At 40.7% G+C, this 13,486-nt stretch overlaps 1 protein-coding gene across 1 annotated transcript in view; it reads left to right on the forward strand.

The window, feature by feature from the left end:
- CACNA1A (calcium voltage-gated channel subunit alpha1 A) overlaps positions 1 to 13,486 on the forward strand; it is a 3,713,953-nt gene that overhangs the window by 3,493,812 nt on the left and 206,655 nt on the right. The window contains exon 32 of the mRNA XM_044082385.1: positions 12,995 to 13,101. Within this exon, the coding sequence (XP_043938320.1) occupies positions 12,995 to 13,101 (107 nt within the window). The remainder of the gene's footprint in view (positions 1 to 12,994; positions 13,102 to 13,486) is intronic.

Consider the following 13,486-nt stretch of genomic DNA (forward strand, 5'->3'; position numbering starts at 1 on the left):
CTGGTGGCCCCTCCTTGGGATCTTAATTTTGTGTTAGAGAAGCTAACACTTGCTCCAATTGAACCAGTTAATCTGGATGACTTGAGGTTCTTATCATGGAAAACAGTTTTAGTAGTTGTTCTGACCTCTGCAAGAAGGGTATCTAAGTTGCAAGTTCTTATGGTGAGTCAACCCTATCTCATTTTCCATAGGAACAGGGTTTCTTTGAGAACCCCCATAGTGCCTTTTTTAGGCAAGGCTCAAAAGACAAACTCACCTCCATAGGTATCACAAGGGATAAGAAACTAAGAGTAATGCTACTCAATGCCAGAAGTCTAAACCTCAAGATGCACGCACTCGAAACTCTCCTTAGCATGGAGAGCATCGATATCTGTGCAGTAACAGAAACCTGGTTCAAGGCTCCTGAGAGCACCCCAGCACTACCAGGTTATACCTCATACCATGATTTTCGGCCCCAAAACTTGGACCGAACCACAAAAGGAGGGGGAGTATCAATATTCGTCAAAGATACCAACACCTCCAGGTTGGTGGCACAGCACGAAGCATCAGAGACTATCCATGTGCAACTAACAGTGGGTAAAACTGCCTTCCAGTTTATAGCCTGCTACAGACCACCCTCCCAGACCCAGGAACCCCATTCGGCCTTCCTGAGAACACTGGAAAATATGAAGGTCTCTCCAAACACCATTATATTGGGCGACTTCAACTACCCAAACATAGACTGGGAGCATTACTCTAGCTCCAACACCCTAGCCCAAAGGTTCCTAGAATTTATAAACTCAAATGCTATGGAACAACTTGTTACCACTCCCACAAGAGGGGAAAACATACTGGACCTGATCATCACCAACATGGGGACTCTATGCTCCAGACCAGAAGTGTATCCCTCACTGGTAAGATCAGACCATAAACTAATCTCACTGGATATTCACATCCCGACCCCACCCCCTGCCCAGAAAACCACAGTGAAAAACTTCTCTAAAGCAAATTTCACACTCCTCAAAACCGAGGTGAAATCCTTCAAAGCCCCCGGGCCTGTGGAAAATACGGTCCAGACCGTAGAATCCTTTATAAACGCATTCTGTGAACACCTTCAGGAATGCATGGATCATGCAATCCCAAATAAAACCAAGACCCAATCCTCCAAAGGCAGACGTCCTGTCTGGTGGACCCCAGCCATAAACAAACTATACAATAGAAGGAGGAAGCTACTACATGATAGAGCAAAATCCCAAAAAGGGAAGGCATCTCTGATCAGTATTAGCAAAAAACTACGGGCACTCATAAAATCGTCTAAGGCCAGCTTCGAGAGAATAATTGCACAGGACACTAAGGATAATCAAAAAGGCTTTCTTTAGTTATGTTAGGAACCTGGGTGGGAATTCCCAGATATGCTCAGAATTAGTCTAAAATGACAAAAAATACACCGAACCCACAGACATTGCCAACATCCTAGCTGACAGGTTCAGCGCAAACCTCTCCCCCCCTCCCCACCAAAAGGGCAAATATCTATCCCAGCAGAATGCTGCCCTCCTGACATCTCAGATGCTCAGGTAAGAGCCGCCCTCTCCAAAGCAAAAAACACAGCATCAATGGGACCAGACGGTGTCCCGGGCTGCGTCCTACAGGAACTCCAAGAAGAGCTGAACCCAAACATAAAACTACTGTTCAATCTCAGCCTTACTACAGGATATGTACCCAAAGAGTGGCGTACAGCAACAGTGGTCCCTCTCCACAAAGGTGGTGCCTCAACGGATCCTGGAAACTATCGCCCCATAAGCCTGACTAGCTTGGTCTGTAAAGCTATGGAAAGGATCATCATGGACCTTATAAATAAAGATATTGGGGACCTACAGACACTGGATCCTACCCAGTTCGGCTTTGTTAAGGGCAGATCCTGCCTCTTAAACCTGGTTGATTTCTTTGAAACAGTCACCAAGGCCATTGACGATGGGAAGGTGGTCCACACAGCCTACCTGGACCTCGCAAAAGCCTTCGATACAATACCCCACTCGGGCATTATAGATAAGCTCACCAGCTTAAATATAAACCCCTATGTCACTAGATGGGATGCAAACTGGCTCAAGGACAGAACCCACATGGTTAGAATTGCTGGAGCCATGTCAGACTCCAAACCAGTTACAAGTGGCGTCCCACAAGGCTCAGTCCTGGGACCTCTCTTGTTCGGTATATATTTCTCGGAGGTACAGGCCAACATGGAAGGACTGTGGCTGACCAAGTTCGCAGATGACTGCAAACTGGGCGCCATAATCGACTCTCCAGCCGACACAAGCATCCTCCAAAAGGGCCTCATAGAAACAGACAACTGGTGCCAGAGCCATAGCCTCAAGCTAAACGCCAAAAAGTGTATAGTCATTCTCTTTGGCAAAAACAAAGTGCCCACAAATTACCACATAGGTCGTAATCCATTAAGTACAGAAGAAGTAATTAGGGACCTGGGAACCCAAGTTGATAGCAATCTCTCATTTGACAACCACGTGGCCAAAGTGGATAGAAAAACATTTTATATAGCCCACCTAATCATGAAGGGATTCACATCTAGATCAGGGGAGGTCATCGTGCCTCTTTACTCATCCCTCATCAGGCCCATAATTGAGTACAATGCCCCTTTTGGGATGTACCTTACCAGACACCTGCAGCAACTGGAAAGACCCCAAAAGTACCTCACCAAGAGGATCAAAGGGCTCAGACAGATGCCATATGCTGCCCGGTTAAAGAAACTCCAGCTTTACTCAGTGGCATACCGCCTGCTCAGAGGCGATCTGTGCCTGACGTATAAAGCCATGTCCAACCCGGAATTAATGGACATGCTGCACCTCAGAAAATCCACATCCCATCGAGCTATGCGCTCGAGAGTCTTGAACCTCAGCACTGAAATAAATAGGACATGCTGGAGGGACAGATTCATAACCCAGAGGCTCCCTTCACTCTGGAATAAAATCCCAGTCCAGGTTAGGCAGAGTCCCTCATTGACTCTCTTCAAGAGGAATCTTTACGAGTGGATGGGAGATCGTAGGTTTACCCCGGGTATCACTTCTGTGTCACTGTTAGACAGAGGCACAGTATACTAACCTTGAAAAAGGGCATAGCAAAATTAATTTAAAATGGGTGGCGAAAGCCAAACACACTCTGGCTAGGCTTATAAATGCCCTAGGGCAGATAGCCTAGTATGAACCTATGAACTAATGATTATTTTATGCCTAATGTGGTATCTGAGAGTACATAAGCAAAACTATTCACATCCCTGTTTTCTTTCCTGAGCCTAAAATGAGGGAAATATTCCATACATTGGATGACAACAGACAACTCGTGTACTATCTTGACAGAACTAAATCTCTCAGATTGTTAGATCAATTGTTTATTTCCTGTGAAGGTAAGATGAATAGACAGCCTGTTTCAAAAGCGAATATTCCCAAATGGTTGTCTAAAGCTATTACCTTTTGTTATAATCACCATAACCAAACCATTCCAGGCACAGTCAAGGCTCATTCTACCAGGGCCTTGGCTTCATCTATGACTTTGGAGTCTAGATGTATTCAAAAAGCTGCTACTTGGTCCTCTGTACACCCTTTACAAAGCATTATAAGCTTGATTCCTTCTTTAGGTTCAGATCAATCTTTGCTAGGACCATTTTCCAAGAGCTTGTAAACTGTTTTCCTTCCACTTCCCAAATGTAGTTACCTATGATAATCTACCTATGCAGTAGCTAAGACTGCTGCAGCAGTGATTCATAGGTTCATAGTTGTATACTAGGCTAACGACCACTAAGGCCCTTATAAGCCTAGCCATGCAACCCAAATGTGACCCAGAAATTTGATTTATATAGGTGGTGATTTACTTACTGCGTCTGTCCATCAGAAACATATGAGCCAAATTAGGGTGAATTTCAAGTTACCCATCTATTGGTCCAAGTTGCGCTTAAATACAGATAGGGAGGAACTCTGCTTCACATGGATGGAGAGACTGTTCCAGAGAATGGGAGTTCTCTGGGGAACATATCTGTCTCTCCAGCATGTCCTATTTATGTCTCTAACAAAATGTAGGTCTTTTAATCTTCAATTTCTGATGATGTTTGTTTAGCAGATGTGCATAAGTTTCATCAAAACAAAGTCCAGGGATGCCTTATATTCCAGGCAAAGATCACATCTCAGAAGTCTGTATGATAGTTAGTAAAGAGGCAGGGTATTGAGGTGATCGCCATAGGACATTGTGTTTATCCCCTGTATTCTTTTTGTAAGGAACCTTTGAGGACTTTCCAGTTGCTGCATGTGTCTGGTGAGGTATGTATCAAAGGGGGCATTATACTCTATGATGGGTCTGATGAAGGCCGAGTACAGTGCTAGGATGACCTCTCTGGACCTAGATACCATGACCTTGCTTATAAGTAGAGCAGCATAGAAGGTTTTTCTTAGTACTTTGGACACATGTTGGTCAAAGGCTAGGAAACTATCCACATGGGTTCCCAGATCCCTGAATAGTGAATTAACTTTTAAGAGTATAAAAATAAAGTCAAAACTAATTCGCAGTCACACCAGGCAGTCAATAAACGAATAGCATAAATAACACTCCACATCTCTTCAGACCTTGGTTCTTTAAAGTATCAGTTTCGAATGATGAATAAGTCCACTCTTAATTCAGCCTAGGCTTGATAAAGCTTTATAGTGAAAGCGCTTGCCAACTGTATACACTAATAAAGTTGCTGCTTTGTGTTCTGAATTAAGAGTGGACTTATGCATCATTCGAAACTGATACTTTAAAGAACCAAGGTGTGAAGAGACATGGAGTGTTATTTATGCTGTTCGTTTATTGACTGCCTGGTGTGACTGCGAATTAGTTTTGACTTTATTTTTATAATCTGGCTGTTTATCTGTTCGCAGTCCTATACCAATTTGTGGTATTTTCATTTACAATTTTTAACTTTTAAGAGTATTTTACTGATGACATAGTTACCTGGGGTGGTAGACTTTCCAAAAGGTACTGTAATGCATTTCTTGGTATTGTTTTTTAAGCCATGGCTTTGGCACTAAACTTTTGTCTGTATTGCCCCTTCCTGAATGGGTTTTCCCATCTTGGGGGGTATTCATTGACTAACCAAGGTGGTAGACTTGCCAAAAGCTACTATAATGGACTTCTAGATACTGATTTTAAGCCATGACTTTAGCACCCAGTGTTTGTCTGTATTAGACCTTCCTAAAGGCTGTTCTCATCTTGGGGGGGGATTCATTGACAACTGCCAGGTTGCAATCATCTGCAAACTTGGTTAGCCAAAGGCCAACTTTGGCTTTGACATAACCAGGAACCAAAGCAGCACAACCAAAAAATGAAAAAAACAGTCCAAGTATTCCAAGCAGACCCACACACCTTGAGGTAGAAAGAAAATATTTAATAAGGAATGAATTCAGCGTTTTCGTCTGGTTATACCACATCTGGTGTGTGGGTCTGCTTGGAATACTTGGACTGCTTTTTTCATTTTTTTGGCTTTGACATCTAAGAAGTAGAAGCCAAAGAGAAGTGGGCCCAACACAGAGCCCTGAGGATTCCACTGGTGATTGGGTTCTTTGTGGAGGTGGTTTCATCGATTCTAACCTCCTGGGCCCTGTTAATGAACCAGCTAGCTATCCAGCATGTTATAAATGGGTTTATATCCAGTTCCATTAGTTTGTTAAAAATGCCAGTGTGAGGTATTGTATCAAATGCTTTAGCCAGATCTAGGTAGGCAGTATGTACTATTTCCCCTTATCCATTGCCTTGTAACATTTTCAAAGAAGTCCACCAGATTCAGTAGACCTGACCTTCCTTTGACAAAGACAAACTGGGATGGATCCAGTGTCTGGAGGTCTCCTACATCCTTGTTGATTATTTCCATGATAATTCTTTCCATGGCTTTGCAAATAAGACTAGTCAGACTAATGAGTCTGTAATTTCCAGGATCTATTGAAGGTCCTCCGTTATGAAGGGGGGATGACTGTCACAGTCCTCCATTCACGTGGCACAAAGCCTGTTTTAAGACTGTAGTTAAATAATGACTCCAGAGGTCTTCATAAGTCATATTTTAGACTATTCAGGAGGCATCCTGTGATGTTATTGGGGCCCATTGAGGCTGTATTCTTGGCTTTATTGAGTGTAATCAGTACATGCTCCTAGTTATATTTGGAGGGGTTATGTTTTAGGCTATTTTTGAGGAGATGGTAGCAGTGAGAGGGGAGGTAAAGTTGGAACTGAATTTTTCTGCTAACAAGTTCAGGTTTAGGGAATGTGGCACTATTAACCACCACTTCAACACATTGCTGTGTGCTGCCCTTGAGGTGTCTTAGATAGCTGTTGAAGGCCTTATGGTTATCTTTCACCTGGGAGGCTACTTTAACCTCAAAATGTCTTTCCTTATCCTAATGAGCCCTCTTAGTTGCCTATTTAGTTTGATGAGAGAGTTTCTTTCTCTCTTTATGAGAATTACCCTTCCTGATTTTTGCCATAATTTTTTTCCTTTTGTTTTTATTATTTTTGTTTATTTTGTTTTACATGTGTCTACTGGGAAAGTCCGACTGGACAAAATGTCCTCTTTCAGCAAAGGCCTGGGGAGAAAAGCTCCACATTTATAAATAACAGTATGATACATATACAATTTACAGATACAGGGAATTTAAGCCTGACGGAATCAGTACAAAGTTTTTAACATGAAGTATGCTTTTATAAGTGTAATAATAATACTGTCAAACCTTTGATGTTGTTGCTTTAACTTTTTAATTCTGATTAAGTGGTGTTAATTGCATTTGAGCAAATGTAATTAAGTAAAGGATTGCTTATTTAAAGGGAATTTGTATGGACTTTCGGCGTTCATATTTGATGAAGTAGATGATGAAAAGTACAATTAATGTGGCGTTAATGGTGCTTTAAGTGTTTGGTCTCTTTTCATATACAGTTTCACGGTCCTGTGATTTTATATCAGCTATACCAGTGGAGTGGTTCGGCGTTCCTTGGTTTGAGTGGATTTTATTGTGGTTTTTAACTGATGTTTCCCGTTTTTGCTTAAGTACAGATACAAATGTTGATTCAATCTCAGGTACAAGCACAACATGAAAAATACATGTTATATATTTTACTAATACAATTATATAGTCTAGGTAGGAATAAAAAGAATAGCAGTACTGTGAATGAAGGTTAAAAAAGCAAGCAAGTTAAGATTACATATACTTAGCAGGGTATACTGTTCAAATACAAAAATAACTGGTTGTGTTATTTTAGCTGCCTTAAGACATCTGTTTCCTTTTTTTTTGGTTGTATATTCTGGTTAATTTGACAGTTTGTTTCTGGGGCTAGGTCTGGGCTTACTTCTTATAGGTACAGCAGCCTCTATTCAGCCGTTGACATGGTTGCACAAAGTTTCTAACAGCAATTCAGCATAGGCTTCTGTGCTATCTGGGTTTGGAGGGACATGGAATTTTGACAAACCATCACTTAATAAAAGGTGATTTCCTTTGGAATAGTTTCTAACTATTGCTGTTTTTAATGGAATTATGGAGTTAATTTTGATTTCAAGGAGACAGCTTTATGGTCAGACCATACCAAGGAAAATGAGACATTGGGTGGAGGGGTGGAGTGTTCTCCCACATTTGTAAGCACAAGATCCAGTATGTTGGAGCCTGTAGTGGGCATATTCACTGAGTGGTCAAGGGTGTTTGTATTTACGAAGTTCAAGAATCTCTGTGCCTGTAGATTTGAGGCCATGTAGTATTCCCAGTCTATAGAGGGGTAATTAAAGTCTCCCATGAATAATTTGTTTGGTTGGCTAGTAAATGTCTCCAGTAGGTCCAAGTATGCATTGTGAGTTTCTTGGGACATGAAAGATGACTTATAGCTGGCTAAGATATGGTACAGTTTTTTGTCTATGGTGGTCTGCATGTGGAGAAACTCCAGCACATCATCCTGTTTGACCACCCTAGAGGTATGGTTATTATTAATGTATATTGAGACACCTCCTCCTGTAGCCCTTGTCTGTGCAGCTGCTGGTCTAAAACTGTCGAAGGCACTGAAACCTTGCACTGCCATGTTACTCTCTGCTGTTTTAAACCACGTCTTAGTAACTGCACAGATGTCTATATTCTCGAAGGTAAGGAGGTCTTGGAGGGAGTATAGTTTTTATTTAGGCTCCTGGCATTAAGCAATAATACCTTGAGGTTCATTTGAGTTGATTTTGCTGTGTCAAAAGGCTTGTTAATTTGGCATTGCCTGAAAAAGGCACTGTGGGGGTGGATAACGGTTTAGCCAGTATTCAAAAGTCTAGAGGGGACAGGTGCAGACCATCCTTGGCAAAGCAATGTGATCTGTTAACCATGTCCTCCTAAGCTGTCAAATATTGGATCCCCTTAGAATGACACCAGAAAGACAACCAGTTGTTGAAATCCATCATTTTTTGCCCATATTTTGGCATCATGCTTGGTGATGGTAATATGCTGCTCAATGCTGGGTTCATACCAGACTGAGACACATTGTCTGACAGCTCCATAATGTCTCTGTCTTTATATAGTCTAAGGACTTAAATCTCAGGTCATTTACACCTATGTGGACTATGATGGAATCATACTGGTACCTGTGGTGTAACAATTTGAGTGTTTGCATGATTTGGTGGATTCTGGCTCTAGATAACCAACTAAGAGTTATCTTGTCCTTGTTCAGGCTGGTTAGAGTGGCATCAGTATGTCTTACTGTCACACTGCCAGCCCAGCTATCTGGAATTTTGTAAATCATATATCATTTGTGAATATCAACATGATTCATATGCTTGTCTTACAAATGTAAGATAAATATATGTTATGTGTATTAAACTACTGGTATAAAAGTGTGTGTTAAACAGGGTTTGTACAGTACTGAGCTTCAAGGATGTGTGTCCACAGTGTACCCTACTGGAAAAGTGTATATATAAGCTATATACCTGTGCAAATGTATGTTTTAATAGTAGAAAGTGGAACATACAGAGTTATCTTGCAAAACTTCAAGAAAGTAAGTTGAAAGTAGACTACTTTACGATTGTGTTATAAAAGTTAGTTTCAATACAGCAAGGAGACAGGATGTCTAAAACTAGGGTGCCTTCTTCATTGTTTTGTAAGTGATTTATTGTTTTACGACTTCCAAGATCTGCAAAGATCTGAGAGATATGTATTTCTCACACAGAGATGTTAAATGTTGGACACTGGGGGTTTAGCTTTGGAACTAAAGCCAGGTAACAAAAGTGATGTCATCCAAGCTAACCCAGCAGTGATGTTTGATATTAATTTGGGAACTCTCTTAGAGAGACTGGGCATTTTGTATTTTGTCTTGGACCTAGCAAGAACATTCACTCATCATCATCATCTGCACTTGCCTGTCTGTAAGTAAGATTTAGGACATAGTATCTCTCTTAGATATAGATAGGAATATAGTAAAGATTAGTTTAGACGTTTTCTGTATTTATTTGAGATTGTCCTGCAATGATGTTTTAAAATATTTCCTGAACTCTGAAGTAACTTTGTTGATTGACTGAGTATTGTCTTGATCTTTTATTATTTATTATTAAATACATTTAAACCTATATTTGTGGGTGATATTTGTGAGACATATTTAAGCTCTTAGGGTACTTGCATATGTATTTGGTAACAATGTACAGGCCACTCCTAATAGCTTGGCATTTGATCAGAACTACCATTTGGATTAATAGTAACATTACACAGTAGGATTGGACACACTTTGGTAAGGGCCTTATAGTAGCTGATAAAGGTGGTATAGTCTGGGCAAAAAGGGGCATAGCTGGTAAACCTGTGCCAGCCTTTCCAATGTGTGTGTGTGTGTGTGTGTGTGTGTGTGTGTGTGTGTGTGTGTGTGTGTGTGTTTGTGTGTTTGTATATCAGTTCAATCTCAAAGTGCATGTGTGTCAGCTTAGACAGGGACATGAAGCCCTGGTTGGAAAGAAAGGATGCTGGAGGTTTTGGCTTGGCCACTCAGCTGAGATCTCAACCCTATAGCTGTGCCAGTGGGGATCTGGAGAAAGAGGGAGAAACCAGCCCCAGACTGATTGTGGCTTCTGTGTGCTCTTAAGGGAAATTGCACTTTACTGTGTGTGTGTACTTGTCATCCTCCCACTGTGTACATCCCCCACTGGGATTACTGGGCCAGTGCAGGGGTGTCACACTTGCAGTGGAGTCCTCTATGACAAGAGTCCTGGGAAGTGTACTTGCTTGCCTTAGGGGCTTTGAGTTTAGGGCTCAGCTGAGATTGACAGTATGTGTAGTGTTAGGTATTGTTTTTTCTGAGTGCCTTTGGGCTTGCTGAAGCATAGGTTTGACTATGGGTGGTCTAGACAATCTTTGTTGTTTAGGAAGATTGGTTTTAAGTGCTTCAGTTTATGTTAGTCTGTGTATGTTGTGTGTGGTGTGAAGTGGGTGTTGTGTGCGTTGTTTCGAAAACCCAGTGTGTACTTGTATGCAAGAGTTTAGCCTTCAGTGCCATTGTTTAAGTACACCCCTCGCTTAGATTTTCTGCTTGTTTAAGGATTAAGTGGTTGTCAGTAAACATGAGACAATTGCTGCATTGTCTCAAGACCCATATCCACCAAGGTGGCTACAGAGACGTTAGGAAACTGCATATCCATACTGTCCAGTCCTTTGATTTGTGAGCTGCAAGGGGAGGTGGTGTATTGAGATTAGAAGGCTATTAGATGTGCTTTGTTGGTGCAGACTAATAAAGGTGCTTAACTGTGACAGATTGCGCTAGACAGTACTACATTCTGTTAACTTTAATGGATACACAATACTGAATTATACTAAATTTTTAAGTATTGCCACTTGATTCCCAACTAGCTACTCTAAGCTTGTCAGCACACAAGAATTTGCACTATTGTGCCTTTTTACAGGGTACAGTTTTATGGACTGTTCTGCAAGTAGCATTTTCTTTCTAGGTGTTTGCTACAGTGCAGGGCACTACTAACCCATGCAAATGTGCAAAATTTTTATCAGCACAGAAAAAAAAAACAAACCCAGAAAACCAACTAATGAGCTCTCTGTCCAATAAAATGAGTACACTATGAGTCCTTTAGTGTAATTCCCAACTCAGATAGAGCAAGAAAACACCTCCTGCCACAAGAGAAATAAACCTCCTAATGTAAAAAACACAATAGAAGAGAACCAAAAGTGCAAGTGCTACCAGAAACCACTTAAACTAGCTGGAAATCCCTTGCTGAAGACCATTTCAAGGCAGCCTTACAGCAGTAAGCGTGAGAGGAGGAGCAATGAGCAATGTTTTACAAAAGTATCAGTGAAATGCACACATAAAAACAGGAAACAGTAGCAATCACTCAAAGTAACTTTAGTGTGATTTAGCAATCAGAGGTACTTAACTTTGTCCGTTTGACACTGGATATGAGTAAAACACTTATGGGATTTTAGGACTCCAGTTTTGCTGAGCTACTGAAAAATGACAAGGAGACCAAATGTAGTAAAGGAGGCTTACTCTAGAGCAATACTGGTTTACTGGGTGGGCACTCAGTAACATGGATCAATGGAAAACACAGCCTTATAAAACAACAACAGTGGGTTGGTTGGAGTAGAACAAGCAGGCTAGCTAGAGAGGCATCCAAGTAAATAAAGGCAATACTGGAGCTCTTTCAGAAACTTTAGTTTAATGTGTTAGTGGGGGATAGGGCAGTCACAGAATTCAGCTTTAAGCAGGTAAAAGATAAGAGGAATGTAAAAACAATGAAACACAAACTGGAGCAGAGTTGAATCTTTCACTGTTGACCTTCTACTACAGTTTAAGGTACCAAACTATGCAGAAATTTAGCAGTAGCACTGTTTATGGAAAAATGCAGTAGTAAATGTCAAGGCTCAAAATGTGGCAGCAGTACACGGTTCTGCCACAACTGTGAATTAAACTACAAGGCTATGCCCCATCAGGGTTTAAAATACAGACAGATAGCTTTTACATGTAATTCTGCTTGTGGAATTAGAACTGAAGAATACTATAGAAAAACAGTCTTCCCACAACTGCTAATTAAAATACAAGACTAAGGTATCAGAACAAACTAAAAAATGCAAGCAAATGGAACAGAGCAAAAAAGTACAAAGTAGTATTACCACACAGGTTACTAACTGTTGCCATGTGTGATGGCCACTTATTGCAAAGGCAGACAGTAAGCAGTCCCTGCTTTAGGAGACTGAAAGAATAAATAGAGGACTCACTGAATGATTCCATATCCACTGATTAATGTAAGAATAGAAAAAATGACCATCAAATATTGCAGTGAATATCTCACACAACTCTAGAAGTCTGGAGTTAGGAAGTGTCCACAGAAGTCAGAGGATGGAACCAGCAAGGAGGGGGTTACAAAAATTTTATGTCATACTCTGACTGTGGGATGATACTCCAATATCCATACCATCTTTTAGTGAAGATATGCTGATAACATCAGAAGATAGACACTGTTCTTGTCAGTTATCACAGAAGCATGCTTTTTCATTGGCATGTTGGTGCGTACCAGTAAAAACACAGTAGGACCTGTTCAGGATAGTATTACTAGAATACCAGCACATGTTTGGCCTCATTTGTCATGTAAGCCTCAGACTGTTGGTGTGTGACAAAATGTCCCAGAATGCTAATGGATCATAGTGGACCTATACTGGTAATCATAGCTGAAGATGTGTACTCATTATACTCACACTGGTAGATTAAGGAAGACAAGAGACTGGAAAGCATAGTTTTGTAAATATGAAAAAATTAAAATGCATTTTTAGTTTTGGACTGAGAAACAAATCTTGGAATACAATCTAGGGTTTAAAAACAGTAATAAATGCGCATTCCAGCAAAGTGACTAAAATGTATGGCCTTTACTTTAACTCAAGTTTCATTTCAAGACATTATAAAATTACTATTGTAAACTGCCGATTTAAAGGAAGTAGATACAAGTTATTCATTCGGTCTTGTTCTTCAATTTTTCTTTGCCCTGAAGGTATTTGGGAACATTGCTATTGAAGAAGGGGATGATGACGAAGACAGTGCCATAGATGAGCACAACAACTTTCGTACTTTCTTCCAGGCCCTAATGCTGCTCTTCAGGTTGGTAACTCAGTGGTCCATTTTAGTTTCATTATTGTACCTTTCAATCTGCTAGGGCTGTGTTGCTCATTTAAAAAATGTGCAAGTTTCTTCTCTTATTCTAGCTGTTACTTAAAAGAATGCCTCTGCCTTTCCTCACATGCCCTCTTGCTTTTTCTGTCATTCATAAAAATGAACACATTTGCCATCTGCTTGTGTTACCTAAAAGGATGCATAGTCAGATCAGTTCCCCCTTGTATAGCCAGGTGTGCCACCCATATATCTATGTCAAAAAGGATATCAGGTCTATCCTTTTTTGATTGGGTCTCCTGCTGTATCATAACCAAAGAGGTTGAAATTGCAATTAGAAGGAACCCAGTCTGTCTTAAAATTGGTAAAGATGGCT

Source organism: Protopterus annectens, chromosome 9.part0 (genome assembly GCF_019279795.1).
Source record: "Protopterus annectens isolate FY-2018-M chromosome 9.part0, PAN1.0, whole genome shotgun sequence".
NCBI classification, from domain to species: Eukaryota; Metazoa; Chordata; order Ceratodontiformes; family Protopteridae; genus Protopterus; species Protopterus annectens.